At 36.2% G+C, this 12,972-nt stretch overlaps 1 protein-coding gene across 5 annotated transcripts in view; it reads right to left on the bottom strand.

The window, feature by feature from the left end:
• DMTF1 (cyclin D binding myb like transcription factor 1) overlaps positions 1 to 11,693 on the bottom strand; it is a gene marked incomplete at both ends in the record, with an annotated part of 39,815 nt that extends 28,122 nt beyond the window's left edge. For 2 of the 5 annotated variants that reach the window (XM_080701420.1, XM_080701422.1), the window contains 2 exons: positions 9,875 to 9,997; positions 11,585 to 11,693. In XM_080701420.1, coding sequence (XP_080557546.1) covers positions 9,875 to 9,997; positions 11,585 to 11,693 — 232 coding nt within the window. Of the gene's footprint in view, positions 1 to 9,862; positions 9,998 to 11,584 lie in introns of all 5 variants that reach the window. The other 3 variants (XM_080701421.1, XM_080701423.1, XM_080701419.1) reach the window with 2 other exon arrangements.
• Positions 11,694 to 12,972: the final 1,279 nt, after the last annotated feature.

Raw genomic sequence — 12,972 nt, 5'->3', positions numbered from 1 at the left:
TCACCAATAAATAATAAAAGCAGAGAAGCAAAAATGATTTGAAGGTAAATGCCAGTCATTACTTCTAATGATTAATCATAAGAGTGGAAATGGGTAAGGAGAAAAAAAATGCAAGTACTGGAGGAAGAATGAAAAAGTGGTAAGAACAATGGGGTTCTAGGTGTGCCAAAGGGCTGCAGAAGCCAACAAGTACTAAAGAGGACATGAGCTGGAAAGAGGAAGCAGTGCTAGAAAAACAGCAAGTCTGAAAAATATCACAAATGGATTCCAGTCATAGGTAATGGCAAGAGTGATACATGGAGAACAAAAAGAGTAAGAGGCTAAGGTATTCAAAGAATCATTTAAATGACAACAATCACCATGTAAAACCATGAATAGAAAATAGCACAAATGAGGTGGTAGATGACTATAAAAAAAGAACTGTAAGTGAGGTAGGATGACTAACATGAGAATTCAGATGCTGAAGAGTCGTTAAGGCCCAGATAGATCAACTTTATCAGTCTTAAAAAGCATGCAGAGAAAACCTAAATATTGAAATTAAATTTAAATTTAAGAAGAATTTACCTCCATGAAGTCAAAAAAGTAATGCTTTGCTCAGTACCAGATGATACTGCCAAATACAAAACTTCATGCACTCATTTCCTCATCTCTTTTAATAATTTGTGTGACAACTTGATACATGCACAGTGTGCAAAGACCAAATCAAAACAACAGCATCTGTCTCCCCAAATATCTACTTTCTTAACTGGGAACCCTCAAATACCTCCCCCTACACAAAATGTGTAATTGTTAGAACCAGCAAATTCACTATATTGCAGAATAGACTCTACACCTCCCATGTAACTGCATTCCAGTTTCCACTAATCAATCTTCTCCCGTCCCCTACTTCTCCCAACCTCCAGTAACTATCATTTCACCCCTTACCTTCATGAAACCAACTCCTTATAAGCTTTCACATCCAAGTGGAGAATGTACAGCACTGGACTTTCTGTGCCTAGCTCAATTCAACCTAAGACAGTGTCTGCCAGTTTCCATTCATGCAAGTAATAGGATTTCATTTTTTTTTTATGGGCAAATAATTCTCCATTGTGTATATATACATTTTCTTAACCCACTAATCTGTCAATGGACAACTCGATTGATTCCATATGCTAGTTACTGTAAACAGTGATGCAACTAACATAGGAATGAAGATATCTCCCTGATACACTGACCTCATTTTCCTTGGAAACATAGCCAGTAGTAAAATAGGCTGACCACATGGCAGTTTAACTTCAAAGTTGAAGAAACTCTAGTTTTCCATGACTGTACTGATTGACAGTCCCATGAACCATATGTAAGAGTTCCCCCTTTCTGCTGCCACTACCATGTTGTTTTGTCTTGTGTGCGTGTGTGTGTCTGGTACTGGGGAATTAACTCAGGGTTATTCTACCTCCGAGTTACACTGCCAAAACGATTTTATTTTCAAACAGGGTCTTGCTAAGTTGCTGAGACTGGTCTCAAACTTTCAATTCTCCTGTCTCAGCCTCCCAAGTACTGGGATTACAAGCATGTGCCACCATGCCTGGACTGTTTTGTTTTACTGATGAGTCATTCTGATATTTTCAATTGAAATATTTCAATTTTATTATTTTTTACTGGTCTGTTCCAATTTTCTGTTTTTGTGATTCAATTTTGTAGAGTTTACATCTAGAAATTTATCCATTTTTTCCAGGTTTTCAATTTATTGGCACAAATTGTTTAAGGTATAGTTGTCCTTCATGATCCTTTGCATTTCTTTGGTTACCAGTAATATGTCTTTGTCTTTTTCATCTCTGATTTTATTTTTTGGTTATTCATCATTTGGTTATTTCATTTTTTTTTAGAGTAGGTACATATTTCTGTTAACTTCCTCCTTAGTACTGCTTGTTCTGTATCCTATAGATTTTTGTATGTTGTGTTTACACTTTTGTTCATTTTTTAAAAATTTGCATTCTCCTCATGATTTCTTCATTGACTCATTGTTCATTCAAGAGCACGGTGTTTCATTTCTTTGTACTTTATTCCACTGTGGTCAGGAAAGATACATATGCTGTCAACTTTTAAAAATGTATTGAGACCTGTTGTGTGTACTAAATGAAGAATGTTTTACGTGCTAATAAGAATGTGTATTCTTCAGCTGTTGGATGAAATGTTTTGTAAATGTCTGTAGTCCATGGTATAGGTTTTTGTTTTTTCTATTGGGATTGAATCCAAGTGAATTCTACCTATGAGCTATACCCCAACACACACACACCACTGCCTTTATTTATTTTTGAGGCAGGGTCTAAGTTTTTAAGGCTGGCCATGAACCTATGATCCTTCTGTCTTAGCCTCCTGTGTACTGGATTAGAGATATGCCCCACCATGCCCAGCTCACTGTGTAGTGGAGCTGTTATATTAGTGTAAGAGTATATTAGTTTAAGCCTAATGTTCATCGATTTTCTGTCTCCATTGTTCATTGATGAAAACAGAGTACTGGAATCTCCAATTATTACATTGCCATCTGTCTCTCTTCCTTTGGATCTAATATTTACTTTATAGAATTGGGAACTCTGGAGTTGGGAATTATCAGTTTATCATTATAATGTCATTCTTATGTCTTTTAAAATTTTCTGGTTGTTTGTATATACTGTTCCTTTCTCCTTCCCTTGTCATCTTTGCGGTTTGGTAGTTCTCTATATTGATATGCTTTATTTTTCTCTTTGGTACTATCTGTTCTACTAGTGAGTTTTGTACTTTTGTTTTTGTTTTCATAATAGAAATTATTGTCCTTTTGTTTCCAGTAAAGTTTCTTTAAGCCTTTCTTACTAAGCTGATCTGGTGACAATAAATTATCTCCATTTTGGCTGGCCTATAAGGTTTCTGCTGAGAAACCTGTTAGTTTAATGAGAATTTCCTTATGGGTTATTTAACATTTTATTTTTAGGATTCTCACTTTGTCCTGGAATTCTGACAGCTTGACTATAACACGCTTCAGAGAGGATCCTTTTGTCCTTAAGCTTCCTAGACCAACGTATATTTTTCATAAGATTTGGAAACTTTTCTGTTGTTATTTTGTAATAGATTCCTATGTCCTTCTCTCTTCTTTTTCTTCTAGAACATGTACAGTATGAGTATTAGGGTATTGAAGGCTGTCATTTCCCCCCCTATTTTTCTGTCGGGGTTGTTCCTAAAGAGCTATCTTCAAGTTCAGAAATTAATTCTTCAGCTTGACCTAATACGTTGTTAACACTCTCAACTTTTTTTTCCTTTTTACTAAATTGAGTTCTTTCGCTCTAAGATTTGTCTAGTTCTTTATGATTTTTATCTGTTTAATTTCTCATTTGGATCCTAAATTGGTTTCCTAATTTTGTTGAGTTGTCCGACTATATTCTATCTTGTTTCCTTAAAATTATTATTTCACTCTGTGTGTGTGTGTGTGTGTGTGTGTGTGTGTGTGTGTGTGTGTGTGTGGTACTGGGGTTCCTGGAAATCCTTCTACCTCCAGGCTACACTCCCAGACCTATTTTATATTTTTATTTGGAAACAGGGTCTCTTAAGCCAGAGAGGATGGCTTCAAACCTGTGCGATCTTCCTGTCTCTGCCTCCCAAGCATGGGGTTTACAAGCGTGGAGATTACAAGCGTGTTCCTTTGGAGGAATCATGCTACCTTCTTCATATTTATGTCCTATGCTGATATTTGCACATTTGGTAGATCATTTGCCTCTAACAATTTTATTGGGTGGCTTTTATAGCAGAAGAATTTCTCCTGGAAGTGTGTCCCAAGCTACTGGTTGAGTAGGGTCCTTTGGCTTTGGTTTGAGGTTAAGTGCAGCAGTGTAGTGCCTGTATAGCCCCTTTAGGTGTAATCAATGTTGGCAATGCCTGTGGGTACTTAAGTGGCTTAGAAGTTGCAAGGGTTTGTAGAAATGCCCCACCAGTTAGGATGCCACTCTCTTAGTTGGGGCTGATTTACAAGCAGCTCTTGGCACAGTGTGCCCAACAGGTTCTGTGGGTTTGTGGAGCAGAAATGCTCTGCTGGGCCTATGCAGGTAAGGTGGAGCTAGAATGGTAGTAGAAGGAGGGCACCTGTCAATTTCTGAGGGCTGTGTAGGGGCAGGGCCATCCCAGTAGGTGCAGCAAAAGCAGGTTTGGTCATGGGGACAGGGTGCTTACTAGTATTTAAGCATGTGGGAATCAGGTTGCTCTGGTGGCCACAAATGAGAATGTACCCATCACTATCTGAGGGCACACAGTTAACCTGCTCATTGCACTTGCTAGCCTGCCTCCCAGGGTCTCAGTGGGCTGATCTTAGAACCAGTACCTCAACTGTTTCCTGGAGACCTTGGAGGTAAAACTGCTCAGATTAGATTGGCCAGCTGCTTGCTGGAACCAAGGATAGGTGGGCAGGGCTACTCAGATGCTTCCTGAGTTAAGCCATTGAAGGCTGACTTAAGACTAAGGATGGGTAGATGAGGATGTTTCATGCTTTTAAGGTAATTTAAAAAAATGTATAGAAACTTGCCTAAATGGGTTTTACCAATATATTTTTTATACATCCATAGCCCATTTCTTAATAAAATTAAGTGTTGTTAAATATCAGACCCCAGACTAGGTTCCATGCAATGTTGCTATGACAACATCAAGTAGCTCATGTACTTTTGTGTCAACATACCACACAACCTTACCCTAAGTGAATGAGGATAGAAAGAATTCAGTTTAATATCATAAAACAAAATGCCTAGTCTGAACCTATTATCATGAATAAGGTACTCTACATAAACCAAATGAAATAGCTAGCCAAATTTATATCAAAATCCACTAAAAAATTCTGGTTTAGGAAAATATTCACATAGGATTAGATCTGTGGAGACAGGCCAATCAAATTTGAAAGTTGAATTATTATACAATGATAGTCAAGTTAGGAAAAGAATTTATAAAATGATTCATCAATAGGAGGGAAGATCATTTATTAGTAATATGTTTGTATATGCTGCAACTAGCAGAGAAATTAACTTTTTTCAATAAAATTCACAGTAAATTGAAATAAAATGGTTTCTTTTCTATTCAAATTAACAAGCAACTGGGCTCAGTGGTAGCACACCTGCACAGAAAAAATTAAATACAAAGTTCAGCCAGGCGTGGTGGAACATGTCTACAATCACAGTACCTGGGAAATGAAGACAAGAGTTCAGAAGTTCCAGGCTAGCCTAAGCAACTTAGTCAGATCCTGTGTCAAAATAAAAAATTTTCAAAAAAGGGCTGGGGGTGTAGATTAGTGGTAGAACAACCTTGGGATGACCCTCTAGTACCACTTGGGTTTTTTTTAACTATAGAAGTGATTTTGCTTTATGCTGTATGCAAAATCAAGAGTTCTCAAATGTGACTCTCTGTTGAGAGTGATGGCAATGTGCCCCACTACCATCATCATGGACTAAGACAACTACAGTAGCTGTACAAGGTAACCATTCATTGACAGGATTCCATAATCTTTGCTAAACAAATCAGAAATATAACCTAATGTTGCAGTTGGTGACAGTCTTTTGCCAATGGTATTCCACCCAAGATACATCTCTAGAATATAATCTACTCTAAATGATCTTGGGATATCAGCATGTTAAGAACTTTTTTAATGAGAATAAATCATATACCATTATCAAAGAGGCAGTGTAGCACTGGGCTTAACAGTAGACCATATGAACCAGAAAGCCTGGATATGATCTTAGACTAGTGTTTAATATGTACCTCAGTGAAAGGATATGCCATGTAAGATATACAGATATTAGATCTGTAATTTAACTTTGACAAAGTTATGTAATTATTTTACTAATATCTTGATTATAAAGAAAGATTATAGAGGTTATAGGGCTGGCTTGAAACTAGCTTTAGGGGGTTCAATTCCTTCCTTTCTTGGTTGTGTTTTTACGAATGTAGGTTCTTCGAATGTATGATAGGGGGGTGGGCATCCGTGAAGTCATTCTAAGTTTGTTGTTGGTAATTCAACTGTTATTACTTCTCGTTTAGAGGCGAATGCTTCTCAGATTATGAAGATTATGATTATTACAGCTGTAAGAGAGATGAATGAGCCTATTGAAGATACTGCATTTCATGTAGTATAGGCATCGGGATAATCAGAATATCGTCGTGGTATTCCCGAAAGACCTAAAAAGTGCTGTGGGAAGAATGTCATGTTTACACCTACGAATATAACTGTAAAGTGAATTTTGGCTCAGGAAGAGTCGAGTGTATAGCCTGTAAATAATGGGAATCAGTGGACAAAGCCACCCATAATTGCGAATACGGCTCCTATTGATAATACGTAGTGGAAATGTGCTACGACATAATAAGTATCATGGAGGACGATGTCTAGGGATGAATTAGCTAGAACAATACCGGTTAACCCTCCAACAGTAAATAAGAAAATGAAGCCTAGAGCTCATAGTATAGCGGGAGATCAAATAATATTTCCTCCGTGAAGGGTTGCTAATCAACTAAATACTTTTACTCCCGTAGGAATAGCAATAATTATTGTTGCTGATGTAAAGTATGCTCGGGTATCTACGTCTAGACCAACTGTAAATATGTGATGGGCTCATACGATGAAGCCTAGGAAGCCAATTGATATTATAGCTCAGACTATACCCATATAGCCAAAAGGTTCTTTTTTCCCTGAATAGTATGTAACAATATGAGAGATAATACCAAACCCTGGTAAAATGAGGATATATACTTCAGGGTGTCCGAAGAATCAGAATAAGTGTTGGTATAAAATTGGGTCACCTCCTCCGGCAGGATCAAAGAAAGTAGTGTTTAAATTACGGTCAGTGAGTAGTATAGTAATGCCGGCTGCTAATACTGGAAGTGAAAGAAGCAGTAAGACAGCGGTAATTAGGACTGATCAAACAAATAATGGGGTTTGATATTGTGATATAGCAGGGGGTTTTATGTTAATAATAGTTGTAATAAAGTTAATAGCTCCTAAAATTGATGACACTCCCGCTAAGTGAAGTGAAAAGATAGTAAGATCAACTGAGGCTCCTGCATGTGCTAGATTGTCTGCTAATGGTGGGTAGACTGTTCAGCCAGTGCCTGCACCGGCTTCTACCATAGAAGAGGCTAGAAGTAGTAGAAATGATGGTGGTAATAATCAAAAGCTTATGTTATTTATTCGAGGGAATGCTATATCAGGGGCTCCAATTATTAAAGGAACGAGTCAGTTTCCGAAGCCACCAATTATTATGGGTATAACTATAAAGAAAATTATAATGAAGGCGTGGGCGGTAACGATAACGTTATAAATTTGATCGTCACCTAGGAGTGCACCGGGTTGGCCTAATTCAGCTCGAATTAATAGACTTAAAGCAGTTCCTACTATCCCGGCTCAAGCACCAAAAATGAGGTATAGTGTGCCAATATCTTTATGATTTGTTGAAAATAGTCAACGGTTAATGAACATAAGTATGGTAGAATGGCTGAGTAAGTATTAGACTGTAAATCTAAAGACAGAGGGGTAACCTCTTTCTGCCAAGTCTTGTGGTGATTAATCACATTGAATTGCAAATTCAAAGAAGCAGCTTCGAAGCTGCCGGGGCTTCTCCCGCCTTTTTTTCCTCCCCGGCGGGAGAAGTAGGTTGAAGCCAGTTGATTAGGGTTTTTAGCTGTTAACTAAAGTTTCGTGGGTTGAATTCCCATCAGCCTAGGTAATAAAGGATTTAGCTTAATTAAAGTTTTTGATTTGCGTTCAAATGATGTAGAAATAAATCTGCAATCCTTAATAACAGGAATTAAGCTTAGATGGCTTACTTAAAGCTTTGAAGGCTATTGGTCTGCTTAACCTAAATTCCTAGCTTAAGATTGAGATTATTGGTGCTAATGGTATAAGTAGTGTCGATATTAAAGTAAATGCTGGAATTAGAATAATAAGTTTTATGGATTCAAATTTTCATTTTATTTTTATGTTGTTGGATGACGGGAATAGAGTTAGGGAGGTAGAATAAATTAGTTGGGTATAAAAATATAGATTTAGTAAAGCTGTTATAGCCATGGTTAAAGATAATATATTAATGTTGTTTTTAATTAATTCTTGGATAATAATTCATTTAGGTAGGAATCCTGTTAGTGGGGGTAAACCTCCTAATGACATGAGAGTTGTTAGGGTAATTAGGGTTATTAGCGGAGTAAAATTTCATAGGGTAGATAGAGTAAGTGTAGTTGTGCTATTATTATAAAGTATTATTATAAATATAGTAATTGTTAACATAATATAGATAATTAAGTTAAGAGAAGTGATTGATGGGTTTAGGGTAATGATGGCTATTATTCATCCTATGTGTGCGATGGATGAATAGGCTATGATTTTTCGTAGTTGGGTCTGGTTGAGGCCTCCTCAACCACCTAGGGCAATTGATAGGATTGCTATAGCTATAATTATTGATTTGTTAATAAAGGGAGAAATTTGATACAGGATTAAGATTGGGGCAAGTTTTTGTCATGTTAAAATTACTAGTCCTGATATGACAGTAGTTCCTTGGACTACTTCGGGTACTCATAGGTGGAATGGGCTTATACCTAATTTTATGGTGAGAGCAATTGTGGCTAATGTTGATGGTAGGGGGTTAGAGAAATTATATATTGTTCATTGTCCTGTAAGAAGTATATTTGAGATAATTGCTATTATTAGAATTATGGATGCTGTAGCTTGAATTAGAAAATATTTGGTTGCAGCTTCTGTTGATCGTGGGTTGGCTTTATTGATGATGATTGGAATAATAGCTAGTATACTTATCTCTAATCCGACCCAAGTGAGTAATCAATGAAGGCTGAATATAACAATTACTGTTCCTGAAAATAAAGTTAAATAAATGGCTGTAGCAATAACAGGATTAATTAGTACGGGAAGGGTTTAAACCAACATATTCGGGGTATGGGCCCGATAGCTTAATTAGCTGACCTTACTTAATTAGGATGTAGTGTAATCAGGTAGCACGAAGAATTTTGAATTCTTAGGTTAAGGTTCAATTCCTTTTATTCTAGAAATAAGAGGGTTTAAACCTCTATGATTTACTCTATCAAAGTAACTCTTTTTCAGACATATTTCTTAGGTTTGGGGTGGAACGTTCGAGATAGTAACTGGTAATGAGATATGTCACATACAAAGAGCTAATGTCAGTGGTAGAAAATTTTTTCATAGAAGATGTATGAGGTGATCATATCGGAACCGTGGGTAGGATGCTCGGATTCATAAGAAAGTAGATGTGAGTACAAGGGCTTTTGTTATAAAACTTAGTGTGAATAGGGATGACAAAACCAGCACCTATTGTACAGCAAACTTTCTCATTCACAGTTAATATGGTTCTTAAAGGGGTGAAAAAAAATCTCTCTTCTTATGAACAAAAGCAAATATACATATGGTACAGTTTTAAAAATACATATAGCACATTGGAAAGTGTCCCCAGAAAAAAATGTCTAGAGAGGCTCCTTGAGCCTACAATAGGTTGAGAATTTTTTAAAAAGTTGAGAAGACTAAAGTAGTCAATATATATAAAAGCACTGTGAGCCAGGTATGATAGGGGATACTTGGTAATTTCGGTACTTGTTAGGCTGAGACAAGAATATCACAGGCTTGAGACCAGCATCAGCAACTTAGTGAGACCCTCAGCAATCTAAAGACCCTGTTTCAAAAAATAAAAAATAAGAAGAAAAACATTAAGAACTATGCTTCTTACATAATAAGCACTCATTAACCACGAGTTAAAGAGTTTTTTGACTAAATGAAAGTCTGGTCCAAGTTTACCTAGAAATGTCAACTGAATCTCTTGCAAACTAAAATTTGATTTAAAAAAGAGAACTACATTTTTAATACATAGTGACTTACGTGGAAGTGCAACAACTGATATGCAAGGAGTAGAATCATCAATACTCTGATCATCCTCAGAAGACAAACAAAGCCTCTTATGCGGAGGTTCAATACTATCTTCTGAGTCTATTTCATCAGCTTCTGACAGAAGAAAAAAAAGAATCAAAGAAAAATCTTCAAACCAATATTGAAAAAACAAAATCTATACCTAGAAATGACTACAATCATTTTCTTATCCATTACTTCATTTAAGTGAACCCAGTTATGCAAACAGGACTCAAAGGACATCATCCTCTCTATGCATAGCGTAATAGTCAATTACTAGTGTTAAGACAATGAACCATGTGTGAACAAAGGTGCCACTTCTCAGACCAACTTGACTTCCTACGTATTTCACACACAAAGACAAGGGTTGGCTATTTGATTAATTCACAAATATTGACTAAATACCCACTATGTTCTAAGTATTAAAACAGAACAATGAAGAATATGCTGTCACAGAACTTAAAATGGAGATGACTAATTTCAAAGTAGTGTAACAAGAGCTGAACAGGTACAATAAAGAGGCCGTTATGAAAGCACAGAAGAGATGCATTTAATTTAGACTAGGTGAAGGGAGTATTTTATATTTGAAAGAAGGCCAGGGGCAATCAATTATTCCTCCTGGCAGTAGGAACAATGTGTACAATGGTATGAGGGCTTAAGGTATGTTATGAAAATAAAAAGAGTAGTGAACTTCTGAAACACAAATATATGAACTGTGTGACAGGCGAGTCTGGGTCAAAAAACTTTTTAAAATTCTTAAGCTATTGAGTATCATGATCAATTTCATCAGCAGTATGAAAGACAAATCAGAAGTGAGATACTAGTTAAAAGACTATTAGAGCTACTTAAATGAGAAAAGAATATAAGAAAAGAGGATTTGAAATAGAAAGAAATGGATTTTAAAAACATCGTACCATCAACAAAGTTATGCGATGGAATGAACATGGGGGAGGAGAAAAGGGAATTTACTGCTAATTACATTAATGGCCTGGGGCACTAAGTAAAAAGGAAAAAAGAAAAGCAGATTTAGAAAGCTTGTAAAAGAACTGTTTGGGACATGTGAAATTTAAGGTGCCTAGAAGAAGCAAAAAGAAATAAGACTAACGAGAGAAGTTTGAGTTATTATACTTTGGTGATAATTAAAACCACAAATTTCAACAAAATAACCCAGGAATTACACAAAATGCGAAGATAAAACCTAGATCAATAAAGAGCAAGTAGAGAAGAAGTAAACTCATAAGGCACCAAGATTTTCAATTTTAATTCATCACAGATGGAGTATATTAAATCTTATTCAAACAGTTCTGTAAAATTCTCTAACACAGTTTTCCAACAACAACAAAAAAGGTCCATCTGCATTGGCAGGACTACTTCTACAGTTTCTAATGTACTAAATATACTTCTGGCACCAAATATAAAAGAAGTGTACTACAGTTATTCCCTCATCATCTTTGGAGACTCAACAGATTCTATTTATAAAATAGCTACAGGATTATGGTAGGTTTAGACATAAAAATATATTTTAATAACATAAAAACAAAACATATGAATTAAGATAAACCCATGACCCCACAGAGATAACCTCCTTTTCTACCCTGTTAGGCTCAAGTGTTTAAATGGTAAGAGGGGTTGATGAATCCAGAAAGCTCAGAGTCAGAATTATATGTTACCAAATTCTCCTACCATTCTGAGGGCAATGAAGAATGAGGTTCCCTTCTGTGTCCTGAGTCAATGTCACAGAGTTCACAGTTTCTACTGTTACTGTGTCAGAATCCTCTTCAACTGTGCTCATACTCAAATCTGTATAAGAACAGATTCAAGATTAGAATTATTAGAAGTATTATTTCCAGATGGGAACATAAATTAATCTCCTGATTCCCTTGTTCCCCAACCAAATATCAATGATTTGCCTACAACATTCTTTATGTAAAACTGCAGTTAGATTCAGATTTCAGAAACTGCAATAGTTTAAATTCATTATTTGAAATGAGATATAATCATCTGTAAGAATCTTACTTCTCTGATTAACAAACCTTTCAGCATTTACTTAAAAGAAGTTTTTTTTTTTAACTACATCAAATGAAAGAGTATCAAAAGTTTTCTGTTCCATCAGAAAATGTTACTCTTACCACTTTTTGGTTATGTTTTTACTGGCAGCTTTGTGATATATTCTCAAGGACTTTTAGTGTGTGTATGGTCTTGGAGCATTCTATATGCCAGCCATACCTCCAGTCTGTTTTATTTTTTTGTTTGGAAACAGGGTCTTGCTATGTTATTTAGAGTTTTATTGCATTGGTAAGTTTGTCCTTGAACCTGTGTTCCTCCAGTCTCAACCTCCCAAGTACTAGGCGCATGACATCATACCTAACCAGGTTTATCTTTGTGGTACTAGGGATTAAACCCAGGGGCAGTCTACCTTTGAGCTATATCCTTATTTTATTTTTTATTTTGAAATGGTCTAAGTTGCAAAGGCTGGCCACAAACCTTCTATCCTCCTGTCTCACTCTCCCAAATATTAGGATTAAAGGTGTGTGCCACCATGCCTGGCTCAGCCAGGTTTATAATTTACTGTTTAGCAGAAGATTCACTAAAACGTTTACTTGATCTAAAAATTATTTTTCCAAAATTTTCTTTATTGGTGTCTAGGCTCTATCATTTGAGAAATAAAAATATTAAATAATTCTTTTTACCATTTTTTCATATTAAACAAACGCATATATCCATTAGCTAAGTCACTTTTCCAATAGCTATAGTTAGTGCTTTTGAAGTAGAGAACTCTTACTGTTTAAAATGGCTTAGCTGGGCATGGTGGCACACGCTTGTAATCCCAGCATTTGGGAGGCTGAGACCGGAGGATCGCGGTTCGAGGACAGCCTCAGCTACTTAGTGAGGCCCTCTGCAACTCAGTGAGACCCGGTTTCAAAATAAAGAATAATAAAAAAAAAAAAAAAAAAAAAAAAGGACAGAGGGTGTAGCTCGGAGGTCAAATGCTCCTGGGTTCCATCCCCAGACCCACAAAAAAAAAAAAAAAAAAAAAAAAAGAGGCTTTACCTGCAATTTTACACATATTT

The sequence above is a fragment of the Muscardinus avellanarius genome, assembly GCF_963383645.1.
Source record: "Muscardinus avellanarius genome assembly, chromosome: 9".
Taxonomy (NCBI): Eukaryota; Metazoa; Chordata; class Mammalia; order Rodentia; family Gliridae; genus Muscardinus; species Muscardinus avellanarius.
The sequence above is the reverse complement of the archived record's forward strand: the minus strand, read 5'-3'. Positions and strand labels throughout refer to the sequence as shown.